The 14,689-nt window shown below is 40.9% G+C and overlaps 1 protein-coding gene across 1 annotated transcript; it reads right to left on the bottom strand.

Annotated features, from left to right (window-relative positions):
- Positions 1-11,443: 11,443 nt before the first annotated feature.
- Positions 11,444-14,357, bottom strand: LOC137264943 (post-GPI attachment to proteins factor 4-like). The gene is made up of 2 exons (XM_067800293.1): positions 14,299-14,357; positions 11,444-12,653 (listed from the first exon to the last, which is right to left on the bottom strand). The coding sequence occupies exons 1-2, from the start codon at positions 14,355-14,357 to the stop codon at positions 11,444-11,446; spliced, it is 1,269 nt and encodes a 422-aa protein (XP_067656394.1).
- Positions 14,358-14,689: the final 332 nt, after the last annotated feature.

Here is a 14,689-nt window from a genome sequence, read left to right as displayed (position 1 = left end):
AAGCTGCAACCAGAGTTTTCAAGTGTTTCAAGACAGCGCTACATGCCTGTGAGTATTGCCACGTGTGTAGGTCTGTGTGTACACTCACTGGTCCCATTCGCAAAAGCAGCCTGACTAATGAAGATGGGGGGCGGTGAGGTAGCCTAGGGGTTAAAGCGTTCGCTCGTCACGCCGAAGACCCGGGTACGATTCCCCACATGGGTACAACGTGTGAAGCCCATTTTCTGGTGTCCCCCGGTGATATTGCTGGAATAGTGCTAAAAAGCGGCGTAAAACGAAACTCAGTCACTCACTCACTAAATAAGACGGATATTAAACAGAAGACATTCGGGAGATTAATATTGTGATGTGGCGGGGTAGCGTAGTGGTTAAAGCGTTTACTAGTTAGGCCGAAGACAGGGTTCTATTCCCTACATGAATATAATGTATGAAGCCCTGTCGTTATTTCCCATGCCATGGTATTGCTGAAATATTGTTGAACACGGCGTAAAACTAAACTCTCTCATTCAAAAACAAAAAGTTCCATAATATCCAGATTTGATTCCCTAAACAACCGAGGATGATGTAAATACTAGTTGTTTTAAGAGTCTTTCTTGCAGTTCAGTAATAGCGAGTGGGCATAGTAAAACACCGCGTTTCTCAATATCCCAACGGGGGACACCGGGAACGGGTTTCACACGTTGTACCTATGTGGGGAATCGAACCCTGGTCTTTGGTGTGACGAGCGAACGCTTTGATGCAGTACAGTATTAACTTCTCTGCACAATTAATTTCATGAATGATTTCCATTGAAACATCTTAAACCAGTATAATGTCCATAGATCTCAGTTTTAGGACCAGTGGCATTTGAACACCCTGTTTTACGCGGATGTGTCGAACTAATACGTACGCTCAATTATCAACCGTCAGGGTGATAAATGCAGTGGTTTGTTATTTATTTTTACCAATGTGTTTCAGTGTGAAAGTGAATGGCGGGTATCTACGGGATAGACAAGTTAAACTAGTTTGCGTGGTGTTGTTATCATGACATCACATGCCTTGTCGTTCAAATCTAACCACTGTGAAACATATCAGCGTGGAAACCATCTTTAGTAATGTCAGGGGGGTTCATGGCGGTAGCCACTGAAGACTTCTTATCCATAAAGGCCGTTTTATCACGATGACTCCATGGGGACCACAGGATCCGCTTAATGTTGTTATTTTAATGCTTAATGATGAACGTTACGGGCTGTTGTGAAGATTATCATATTTGTCCATAAGAATGACAACTAGTGGAAGACTCAACACCTGCCCGATATATGACGCTCAATTTATGCGTCAAAATGAAATGTGTCAAAGGGTGTTTTAAGGACTTTGGGCAGTATTATTCGACAATTTAAACATGAGCAGTTCCTGATTTGTGTTGCAAATAAAAACACCACATTCATAATAGAATACATATCCTTGGTCAAGGAAGTGCTCATGCTGAAGTTTTCATTTGAGATATGCTTTAGTTTTAACTAGGAAAGTTGTAAATTTGGGGACATTTAACCGTCGCAGTAATTTACGCAGCTTTGTTTCCAAGATTTCCGTTACAGCTGGCCAAACTGGTTCTCTGCCCTTCCTTCTCCACTGATCTGGACGATACGACTGGGATCAGTCTTATTTCAGAAAGCTGCCGTAGCACTACGACCGCCGTAAGTCTGTGTCCCATACATAAACACTGACTTACGACTTAACACTAAGAGTGTTTCGAAATTCTCGGCTCTGTACCTGTATGTGAGGTGCGTCAGTCACAGTACTACGACAGTTTTGAGAAACTGGGCCCAGAATTCATCTAATCTTGCCAAATAATGTATTGCCAAATGCCAAATAGCTAACCTAGTGTGAGTTTACGGTGCTATCATTAAATCATTAAAGCGTGCAAGGGGTTGTGCTTGCTTGTGTATGTATGAGTATAGACTGTTGTTAAGTCTTACAGAGTGTACACATGAGAAGAAATCCCTTGGTGTGTGTGTGTGTGTGTGTGTGTGTGTGTGTGTGTGTGTGTGTGTGTGTGCGTGTGTGCGTGTGTTGGGTTTTTTACTTGTTTTATTATATTATAATTGTTGTTTGTTGTTGGCTTGCTTGTTTCTGTATTGTATAACGGCTCCCATTAATATTCCATCTATAGAAGATGATCAATTCAGAACTTGACAATATAATGGTTGATGTCTTCAACCACGATTAACGCTTTGGGGCACATTGACAAACTATTATCGAGCCTCACCACCAGATGGTAACAATGGCCGAATATCAGTTGATTAACACTGTGGATCCGGTTAAAATGTGGGCTTAGACAGCCCATGCGGGACAGAGTGGTCAGACTTCCTGGCATAGTTTACACGTGTCATCGCATCCCAATTACGTAAATTGATCCTAATGCCGTTGATCACTGGATTGCCTATGCATATTTCACAGACTGTTTGTATTCAGCTTGAATATTGAGTGCAGTGTTAAACGAAGATGATTGATTATCAGAAACGGAAAACGTTCTGCTACCTTCTTGTCAGCGTCTCATAGTGCATCTCCTCCTCTTATATCATTATTTGTTGTTCACACTATCAACCTCCGGTTTCTCTGCTCCAGCGTTGAAACCTGTTTGCAGGATACCATGCTGCATAGCCCTGTGAACTCAATTTGGTTTACGGAGTTTATTTTCGGTCGCAATTGTTTTTGAAGAAAAGGACATGCACGTTTTTGGGGTTTTTTCTGTTACCGTGGGTCGATCGGAAATATGTTTGTTCTTCTATATTTATTTATTACCACATATCGGGGTTCATATTTTTCATACGATACCTTAGGGCAAAACATCACTTTGTCATGGTGACGTGACGTCATGAAAAATGCCATGGCGTCATGGTTCTTCTGTGAGGTTGGGCTCAACATGCGACGGCGGCGGCGTAGATGTAGATTTGGGTTTATTTTGTTCAACCTAACGACTTCGGCAATAACTGAATATTATAATCGTGCCCATAACATGCCATGTTGATGACACTCGTATTGAAGTATCAGTATATCCCTCAATCGTGCTCAGGAAATACCAACATTTAGGCACTCATGTCGTCAGCATAGTATGACATGGACACTCATATTATATAATCTATATATTCAGGTGTCATGTTCATGTGTCATATTGGTTAATAGATATGTATGTGGCAGTTCACTTTCACAGATTAATACTACCACTGAGTTCGTAATCATTTGCCCGAATTTGCCGTGATCATTTGCCATAAATGTAGTTTATCGTAAAAAGATGTCAACTCAGAGCATGTAATACAGTCGGGATGTAGATTCACGCGGGTTTATCGCCGTCTTCAAGAATACTGCGCTGATTGCGGCGGACATGCATGTGTTTGACCGTTTGTTTTCAGTTGTTTTACAGCGTCATTGTCCCGCGATGGGCCAAGCATTCAGGCAATTTAAAAATGAAGAGTTATGTCTCTTAGCCATTGGGTGGGTGTTTAGAGCGGTTCGATCTCCAACTTGGGTACAATATTTGAAACCCATTTCTGGTGTCACCGACGTGATTCTGCTGAAATATTGCTAAAATAGTACTCACTGAGTTTGTCATGGGAGATTCATCAAGTCATAGGTTCGTATTGAGGGCTCGATTGTAATCACTTGTTTGTCAGCACCTGTGTTCATATCTTTGTTACAGCGGTATTTTGGACGTTTTGGCTTTCATCTGAAACTAACGTGACACCCAGATATGATTTGAATACAATATACTGAAATAACTCTTGAATCAGGTTGTATGATTGTATGTTATGATGTTGAACAAAGATGTAGACACCAAATGATAAGGACGCATAAATGCAGTATTACTTTCAAATCCAACACGAAGCTCTCAGTTTGCCTTTGTTGGTAAGTATACTTCGATGTATTATATATGTTATTTTGTTGAAATAAAATGTCTGAACAATATTGCGTTTTTATTTGTTTGGTTGTTCTTTTATATTTTTTTATTCTTTTAAATTTGATATATGCATTTTAATACTATAATTATGCATTTTAGTAATATAGTCTGGTTCATAATTATTGAGAATTTTTCTTCTTACTTTGAGCTATCCTAACACCTCAACTGATTCACTGATACTTAAAACTAAGTAATGGTATAAGGGAGGTAACTCATCTTGGCCTACTGAGTATAGTACAATTAGAGTTACCTCCCCTGAATTTGTAGCAGACGTCATTTTCCTCAGCACTGTCAACAATGTCTGCTGAAGATAAAAGAAGGTTGATTTTTGAGTTGTGTAATCAAGGAATTGATGATGTAAATACACTGGCAGAGACAACAGGAACTCCTCTTTCTACTGTGTATAGGATTAGGAAGAATTTTAAAGAGGGAATAGATTTTGGGCACCAGAAAGGAGCAGGGAGACCCAGAAAATTGGACTTCTCAGATCGCGTCCGGCTGGGAATTTTAGCGTCTAAAAAGCAAAGGGCAAGCATCTCCAACATCAGGTATGAAATGATAGAAAGGGGATCAACAGTTGTATCAAAATCTACAGTTAGAAGAAATTTGATTGATCTTGGATGGGAGAAAAAGACTGGAATTCCTTCTCCTCTCATGAAACAAGAACATAAAGACAGGCGTGTTGAGTCGTGTTTGGCACATGAAAACTTTGACTGGGAAAATGTGATTTTTACTGATGAAAGCTCAATATGGGTATATCTCAATAATGTGAAAATATGGACAAAGTCTACGTCAGCACCGTTGTATCGACGACCTAAATACAGCCCAAAGTTTCATGTATGGGGAGGGATATCCTTATTAGGAACGACCCCGCTGTGTGTGTTTGAGGGAAATCTGACAAGTCAACGCTACACTAACATATTAGATAATTTTCTCCTTCCAAGTGCACATGTGTTTTATGGAAATGACTGGATTTTGCAGCAAGATAATGATCCTAAACACACCGCAAAACATGCCAAGCAGTGGTTTCAGGAGAAAAATGTGACTGCATTACCATTTCCTGCATATAGTCCTGACTTAAATCCCACTGAGAACATTTGGGGGATGATGAAGGAATGTGTGAATCAAAAGGGGTTGACAAAAATTGAAGACATGAAGAGAGAAGTGGTCCGATACTGGGACAGCATAACTCACGAGACACTAACCTCTTTGATAGGAAGTGTGCCTACCCGTCTTAGACTGTGCCGTGAAGCTCAAGGAGACTTGATAAAATATTAAATTGTTACCTACACAACATGAAAAGGTCAGTTCACTTTCACAATACATTCAATTTTATCTGATTTGTTCTCGTTTAATAATATGAAATGCTTTAGCTATTCTCAATAATTTTGAACCATACTGTATATGCATAATGTATGCAAGAAGTTGGAAATTGTGGAAGAGCGGATGAACAAATATGGCAGAAGATAATGTTTATTTTTAATTGGTGGATTTGTCTATAGAGTTGTTTGCCCAGTGTTACCTATGTCAACCCAGGGTGGTGGGATAGCCTAGTGGTTAAAGGGTTCGCCCGCCATGCCGAACACCCGATTCGATTCCCTACATAAGCAAAAGTTAAAGATGCGTGAAGCCCATTTGTGTGTTAGAGAGGGAGAGAGAGAAAGGGAGAACTAGTTTCCATATTTCTTTAGCTCACATTTACACAGTTGTCTACTTGTCGACAGAGCTGACACTTGTACAATGAGCTAGTTCGGTTTTACGCCGCTTTTAGCAGTAGACCGACAATATCACGGCGCCCCCTTGTGGGGAATCGGAGCCGGATGCTGGGTGTAACAATCAACTGCGTTTACCGCTAGACTACACCAGTATGGCTGGAATATTGCTTAATGCGGCGCAAAACTAAACTCAAAACTGTTCATGTTTTTATGTCTTCTTGCGTTTCGTTTTTGGTTCAATATACATAGACCTATAATTGCTGATGAATTATAGTATGATAAAGCGATTTTATTGATCCAGTGAGTGAGTAAGGGAGTTAATATTTAACGTCACATTGGTAATATTTCAGCCGTATCGTGACGAGAACACGTTTGACATTGAAATGAAACATTTACATGTTATATGTTGTAAAACGAAGGACAGTACGTCAGCTAGAATATAACACTTAGATTTAAAACGCCTGGAAAGTTAAAACTAATAACACTGGCTGGACAATACAATAGAAAAAAACAGACTATAGATCGCCAACATCATAAGGTAGATCACCATCCTAGGGACCATGGGACTTGCAGTTACTGTACCTTTCCTATCTACATGGACCTTAGTTGGATTTACACCACCCCTGCAGCTGCTGGCGATTGTAAGAAATGTTTGCCAAAGTGAAAATAACAAGAATACTACGGTTATAAATCCTGTTAAGTTAAAACTGACTGTGAATGTTTCGGGATTATTATTGATCAGCTGATCAAGAAGAAAATACAAAGATAAAATGCAAAGACATAAACTATCAACAAAACGTCTCCTTTCGGGAAATGATGGAGAGCTGCGTAGGTGACGGGAACAAGACAAGTGTCACTACCTAACACCCGCAGTCACGGTAACATCCCTTGGGAATGCTGTTTGAAGACAGTGGTGTAGCAGCTCACTACCTGGCGTCTCCCTAATCTGGAAACAAGAGAGTTACAGTATAAACAGAAAGCTGTCTCAGTGGTAAAGAAGAGACACGGTGTAAATTCTAGTGTCTTGGCCAGACAATCCAGTAATCAACATGAGCAGCGACCTACCCAAATGACATGATAACATGTGTCAGCAAGCCTGAACACCGGATCTAGTTAGTCGCCTCTTGCAAGTCAGGGACGCAGATGACCAGCTGCGTCCAGGATCTTCACGGGTGTGATATTGGTTGGTTTGTTGATAAACGCCTTACTCAGCAATATTCCATCTATATGGAGGCAGTCAGTAAATAATCGAGTCTGGATGAGAGAATCCAGTGATCAACAGCATGAGCATCGATCTTCTTTTTTGGGATACGATGGCGTGTGTGGAACAAGTCAGCAAGTCTGACCACCCGATCCCGTGATGTTGATACATTAAAGAGTGAAGTGTGAAAGAGTAGATACAAGCCGGACTCAAGGTGAATAGATATCAGACGCAACGTAAGTATACTCCCCCTAAAAGAAACGCATAGTCATATTTTCAGAAATTTAATCTGCCTAAACACACGTAATTCTGGATCAGATGCAGCCACGTTTCACCATGTAAAAGACCATCTTTCGGGAAAAATGGATAGCTTGTAAAAGTTTAATCTGCCTAATTATTAAAGCTTTCGCTTGTCACGTCGAAGACCCGGTTCGCTTCCCTACGTGGGTACGATGAGTAAATGATATAGGATAAGTGCAAGGTAGGAATAGGGTACATAAATGATTGAGGACAAATGAAGGGTTGGCACTAGGTACATCAATGACAGAAATAAGGTAAATACAATACAGGTACAACATGCACACTATGAATAGTTACGTTACATGAGTGCACTATGAAACAGGAAGATCAGAAAGAATCGAAAAAGATTAACACAAGCAGAGACCATATAATAATCTATTATATGGTCTCTGATACAAGCTAAAAGAAATATACATGGGGTGATGTAAATGAAAAAAATAACCTCGGAAAGCACAAAGATGTGTTCTTCACGTCATCAGAACTTTCATTTCCAAGTATAGTGCAAGAAAAGGCCTTTATTTCTGTCTGTGTCTGTTCATTAACACTGGTTATTATCTGACAATTATCTTAATACATTACACGTGTTTTGTGCAGGTGGCTCGGCATGCCTCTTTCGTTGTCACCCACCTGTACACTCTGAAAGATACCCATCCTTTGGTTGGAAAGGCAGTACAATTGTATTATACTGAACAGCAAATAAATGCAACTTGTTTCTGGTGATGCTTTCAAATAGAAGACATAAACATGACCGCTTACTTTTATGAGATTTCACATTTTAGAAACTTGCAATTCTTTTGAACAACACGGTAATACTATCACTTTAAAATACATGAAAAACTGACATGTCGTTATCAAACGTATTTTGTTTCACACACATCGCGTATGTATGTTGTCATATCTGTCCAAACTGAGAGTTCAAATGTCATATTTGGTATCAACTTAAATATAAATCTAAGAAGAATGCTTGACTTCGATTAGGCAAAAAGATAATACTTCCTTAAGAGTCTCTGTACGAGATGTCTGTTCTATTATGCATGAAGATACGGGTTAAATTTGATGTTACCCATACTTATCGTAAGAGGCGGATTGGGTGGTCAGACTTACTGACTTGGTTGATACATGTCATCGTATCCCCATCGTGTGGATCGCTGTTCATGCTCTTGATCACTGGATTGTCTGGTCCAGACTCGATTATCTACAGACCGCCACTATATATATATATATATATATATATATATATATATATATATATATATATATATATATATATATATATATATATATATAGGTGGAACGATGTTGTGTGCGGTGTTAAACGTATCCCACAGGCGGAGATCGATCGATCACTGACTTGTCTGGTCCAGACTCGATTATATACAGCCCATACAGCTGGAATATTGCTGAGTGCGGCGTAAAACTAAACTCACTCACTCACTCACCAACTGACTGACAGGGTGCTGTCGCAGTAAAAGTAACAGCTTCGGGTGAGGTCTGCGTTTATTGTTAATTCATAACTTCTGTCACAATATGGTTCAAGTATTGCCCATAATACCATAAATTCTAACTCACTCAATTGGATGAAATCCAGCGAACACAATTTGTTTTTGATAAGAAAACTAGTGTTCAAAAGAAACTATACACCGCACACGTCGCTAAAGAAACGAAACGATGTAACACGAAATGCCCGTGCACACTGACGGTAGAAATAAAACAGCATATGCGAAACTTCAGTAAAACAGTAGTGAAAAAAACACCAAACATGTGCCACGTTTAAGGCAAATTGAAACAGGTGGTTGTCGGAATGGCCTAACAAGGTGCTAGTCACACCCTCATTGCCAGAACCTTCGACTGCAGCCAGCAGACTGATGCAACGACTCAGACAAATAGGCGAAATGTCACACAGCCTAGGAGTGAAGATGATCGCCGCTTCCGGTCAATTCATCTGAAAAATTGTTTTGTAGCGGCAACGTCAACGGCATGCACGACACCGTATCAGTCGACATACAGTTAACCACGAGCAGAGCACGTCGACCCTCCGGTTGAGCAGGGTGGACCTCACTCTTCAAACTTGACATCGTCGACTAACATGGGCCAGGCAACCGTGTGTAACATACAGGGTCACGCGACGTAAAATTACACTCACTCAAACTGTTATATATAATTTGGTAGCAGTCACAAAATTTCCGAGTCCCGTGCTGGGATTCGAACTACGTACCCTCTGATCCGAAGTCGAACGTCTTGGTCCACATGACCACGGAGGTAAACCCAGTCAGCAAGCTGACAAGGACAACTAAAGTCACCGTCACGGGACTTAATCTGGTACTAACATGAAACCTCGAGCAGGAAGGAAGTGATGAGCTTGTATCAACGCACGATACCCATCGAAACACCTAGGGCAGATTAATATCTTGACATTTCAGGATTTCTCTTGTTTTCTTTTTTTTAAAAAAAATAATAATAATAATAATGGCCCTAAAACGCTTTCGAAGAAAATTCATTTTTTGGGATTAGTCGTACGTGATTCCGCCATAATGTATTCAGTCGCGGCCCATTTCTAGTGTCCCCCGCTGTGATGCTGCAGGAATATTGGTAAAAGCGGCATGAAACCATACTCACTCACTCACTCACTCACTCACTCACTCACTCACTCACTCACTCGAGGAGGCCTGCTTTTTAGTGGAGATTTTCCGGGAGTACTACACCACACTTCTCCCCATTATGCCCAGATCGATCCATGAAGATCCGAGTTAGAATTGGTCTTCAGTAATACCTGTTTGTCGTAAGGGGCGGCTAGCGGGATCGGGTGATCAGGCTCGTTTACGTGATTGACACATGTCATCGTATCCCAACTGCGTAGATCGATGTTCATGCTGTTGATCACTGGATTGTATAGTCCAGCCTCCATTATTTACAGATTACCGCCATGAAGCTGGGATATTGCTGAGTGCGGCGTCAAACAAACCAAGCATCACACGTATTGGCCTCTGGAAGCCGACTTCTGTCATTGGGCAGCAAGTGGAAGTTCTAAGCGTTGCAGGGGCGGTGGGGTAGCCCAGTGGTTATAGCGTTCGCTCTTCACGCCGAAAACCCGGGTTCGATTCCCCACATGGGTACAGTGTGTGAAGCCCATTTATGGTGTCCCCCGCCGTGACGTTGCTGGAATGTTGCTAAAACCATCACTGTCGCAGGCCAGTTGCATCCTGGCTTCCTAAATATATATATGTTTTCTGACAGTTTCAGGCAAATCCAACGAATCAAGAATAAATTCATTGTGAAAGTGTCAGAGTGAGCGAGTGTGTTTTTTTTCGCCTCTTTAGCAATATTCCAGCAAGCGGCATTCGCTTTAATCACCCACCGCCCCCATTGCAACAAAGAATTGTTTATCCATATATGATGTTCCTCTTCATCATACCAGCTTCAAAACATTCACTTAAAGAAGTTTACAAATTAAGACAAATATACAAAGGTAAAAAGAAATAACACTTTACTGAGCAAGAGCAGAAGTTGGCTCCCCTGTCTGTCTAAAAACGGTCAACACCTTACATGATATACGTAGATACCATGTCTATCCAGGTTCGATGAGATGTAATACTAATAACAATAACAATAAAGTTAGTATTCATATAAAGCCTTTTCCAATAACTTCAGATGCGCTATGGCGAAGGCACTGTCAAAAACGTGATATTTCAAGACACTTTTGAATAGGTCAAGGTCTTCAATGTTTGGTGGTAAGTTATTCCACAGACGCTGTCGTGCTTTAGAAGAGGCTCACCGAAATTCATTTTTTCTTGTCAGTGAAATGTCCAGCACTCGCGAGGACTTGGGTCTCGTCTGGGATTGTAAAGTGAGATCAAATCACTGATGTATACTCGAGCTAGAAGGTGGAGAGAGAGTTGAACACAAAAATGAGAATCTTAAACATGATTCTCTGTCTGATGGAGAGCTAGCGAAGAGTCTTAAGTATTGCAGTCACATGATCTGTGCATCTGGTCCCAGTAAAGAGGCGAGCAGCACTGTTCTGGACTCTCTGTAATGTGTCTAGTACTTTCGCAACAGTCCAATCATGATGTATCAAAAGCATGTACAAGTGTCTTAACTGCTTTCACGCCGATGTAGCTGTTGATAAGGCTGATGCTTCTAACGTGAAAGTAGGCCGTCCTGCAAACAGCATCAGAGTGACGTTCAAGAGCTAGTGAGGACATGAAAATAACTCCGAGGTTTTAGCGCGCGAACTTGGCCTGATATCACTTTCACCTACTTTCAGTGCCTGAAACTGGAATGTTTTAAGTTTTAGCTAAGGAGAAAAGGGTTCACCCTTCCTCCCCGAAGTGTGGAAAATATACCTGTGTGTATGAACAAATTTGGCTGCACCATCAAAGCTTTGTAGTGTCCTCTCCTTCTAATCTCTTCTAGAGCTATATCCTTCCCATACCCTTTTTCACAGGTAACCTCTTTAAGGTGTTTCACTATAATCTTTGCGCCAGTTTGCGGGAAGAACATAGCTTGAGTGCAACATGATGCCGACGGGGTTAGTTGGTACAAATGCACTGACAACCTGCGCAGTTCTATCAAATTCACACGACCAATTGCAAAAGCAACCATGGAAAAATACATGACACTCAGTATCCACAGTAATCGTATATCACAGTCACTTTCCGTAAACAGGCACAAACTAACAAGAGCGATTAACATTGATCCAAACAGGGCACCGACAGCAAGCATTTCAGGAATCCTCTCCACTTGTAAACTCCAATATCCTAGCAACCGTTCCGGATGATAAAACTTTATGAAAATCTCATTATTAGTGTTCTGGGTTTCTTCAGAATACGCAATAACCTTCTCCAGCACAGGAAACAAATCCTTATGTGGATATGAATCGTCTTCAATCATAAATACATTGGACGCATTTCGTTTTAGTGTTTCCTCGATGCAATAAATATAATCCATTTTCTCCTTTTCAAAAATATCAGCAACCTTTGTCTGATTGTGTTTATATTTTTGAAAAGTTGTAAACGTTGTGTTCAATGACACTGCTTCCAGGTAGCTATCCGGATGACCGTCGACATTGCACAAAAATATTCCGTATTTCAGTTCCGTGTTGGTTATATTTATTAGATCCACCAAACGACCTAGTATTTGAGTCAGATGTCGAGGACGGTAACCACCTTTGGGTTGTCGGTTCCTCGACACCGTCACCACGGTAATTCCAACGTCTATATTTTCGGAATACAACAAAGGCGCTGATGTGTTGCTTTTGGATGATGCCTCTGCGTACATTTGTACGATTGGTCCATTTTTAACCAATCGTTCGTCGTTCTCGCGTCGCAGACGTTTTACCTCTTGATTGCTGCTCTTCGACCGGAAGTTGTAGACGGAGTGGCGAAGATCACGACATAGAAGCGGCAAAACAAGAAAGAATGTTATCACGTACAGGAGGAAGTAGAATCGGATTACTTGAAGCCGCCCCTCGCATAAGAACGCTCTACATTTCTTGAACAACCTGAAACGAAAAAACATTCGGTTTAATGCTTACTCATGCACAACCGTAGATGTGTTTCCAGAAGGTGTATGTCATGTTGTTTTGGTCCATTGTCAGAAAACGACATTATTAACTCTGATATTTTCACGAAATCTATGTGCCTATCCCCTGGGTATTGTGCTATTGTTAGAAGCAAGTATGTATATAACGCTTAACATTTAACTGACAACAAAATATGATTTCAGCTTAAAAAGTTGTCTTTGCCGATAAATATATCACGCCTTAAAAGAGCTGAAGGCAACAAGATTTGGAAATCTCATACAGTACATAGATCTTGTTGAATGAAGCTATTAGCACATGTGTGTGATGCTGCAAAAGATGTGGGCCATCTGATGTCCATCTGCACTACACAAGGGAGGCAGCTGACCAGTTTCCACCGCTTGCAAAACATGGCTTGAATTGCGAAGATCTACTCAAAATCATGAAATGACTTCGACAATCGGTTTGTAAGAGTGAATTTATCCCGCTTTTAGCAATATTCAACTAATATCACAGAGGGGGACACGTGGAGCCCCGTTTTAGAATATCGGCCTTCAGTAACCCAGGCCTGTCGTAACAAGCGGCTAACGGGATCGGGGGCTCAGACTCGCTGACCTGGCTGACATATGTAATCGGTTCCTAGTTGCGCAGATCGATGTTCATGTTGTTGATCACTGGATCGCCTGGTCCAGACTAGATTATATACCGAGCGCCGCCATATAGCTGAAATATTGCTGAGTGCGGCGTAAATCGAAACTCAATCACAGTGGGAGTACTGCTACTATCACAATCAGTACCAATGCACGCACACCTACTACAACCTCTACTACTACTTCCACAATTACCTCGAGTACTACAGGCACGACAGCTGCAACTACAACGTCTACTACAACAACGATCTACGAGGTCGTTCGGTAAGTTCCGAGCACAAGTGGACACGAATGGGACAACATGTTTATTTGCCGAACATGAACATTCTGTTGTCTGAAGCAGCTAAGTTCCCTCCATCAATAGACTCATTGGGACGCAAAACTAAAACGGAATCAAGCAATATGCAAATTTAAGTTAACATAACAGAACATAAGCGATCCGTTAGAATGGATATAACGAATTGCAAATATTGTTTTAGGTTTCAAAATTAGGTTTTAGGATAAATTACAATTGGATACGGAGTCGATATCACGGATTGCAAATATTTTTTCAGGCTGCAAGATCAGGTTTAGAAAGATAATAATATTTTCTCATTCGCAAGCTAAATGTATTACATATCCTGGCATTGTGCTGTGCGTCCTTAAAACAGGCCAGGTTTTCTGAGAAAACAAGGCATGTTTTAAAAGGTTGAACATTATGCTGTCAAAGCAAACCAAAAACAAAAATGTTAAGTAAACAAGCTCTTCTTTACCCGGTAACATCTAATTTGGTGAACGTACGTGACATAGAATCACGTCATACCTGTCACACCTGTTGCATGTCACAGATGAGAAAAACTGGGTTTTAATACTTGCATGATTCTTGGCACAGGTACTAATAAATGTGTATCTTAGGTACGTTTCTGTATATAGAAACGTGCCCTAAACAAAATATAAATCCAGAAAAGTACCCGGTACCCTAGACGACGGACGAGTACGTTTCTTCAACACCGAAAGAAAACTGCATGTTCAGCTGACCGCGAGTGGTATTGGCCATCGCGAAACATTCCTTATTGGGTATACTCGTTATTTATACAACACGAAAAATGTATTCAATACCACATTATGACAGTTTCGAACAGGAAAACGGCACAATGCTAAATGGACTCGTCCTAGAATATGTTTCTGTATTCAGATTTGACTGAGGTAAGTTTCAAATCGATGGAATCCGTGTCGGCAGCGACTCCTTCAACACAAATTCTCGTACCACAACAAACACTGTTCCATGGATCTTACCCACGAAAGCCTTGCATGGACATTTGAAGTTCCTTATATTTTGAAAATGCAAGCGTTGACTGTCAGTCAAATTATAGTTTCGTCGCGCTATAC

This window comes from Haliotis asinina, chromosome 15 (genome assembly GCF_037392515.1).
Source record: "Haliotis asinina isolate JCU_RB_2024 chromosome 15, JCU_Hal_asi_v2, whole genome shotgun sequence".
NCBI lineage: Eukaryota > Metazoa > Mollusca > Gastropoda > Lepetellida > Haliotidae > Haliotis > Haliotis asinina.
This window is presented reverse-complemented; position numbering and strand designations above follow the sequence as displayed.

Coding starts and splice junctions, on each gene's coding strand:
- LOC137264943 (XM_067800293.1), bottom strand. CDS start 14,357: ATGGCCAATACCACTCGCGGTCAGCTGAACATGCAGTTTTCTTTCGGT. Junction 12,654..14,298: donor TCTTTCGGTGTTGAAGAAAC/GTACTCGTCCGT, acceptor TTTTCGTTTCAG/GTTGTTCAAGAAATGTAGAG.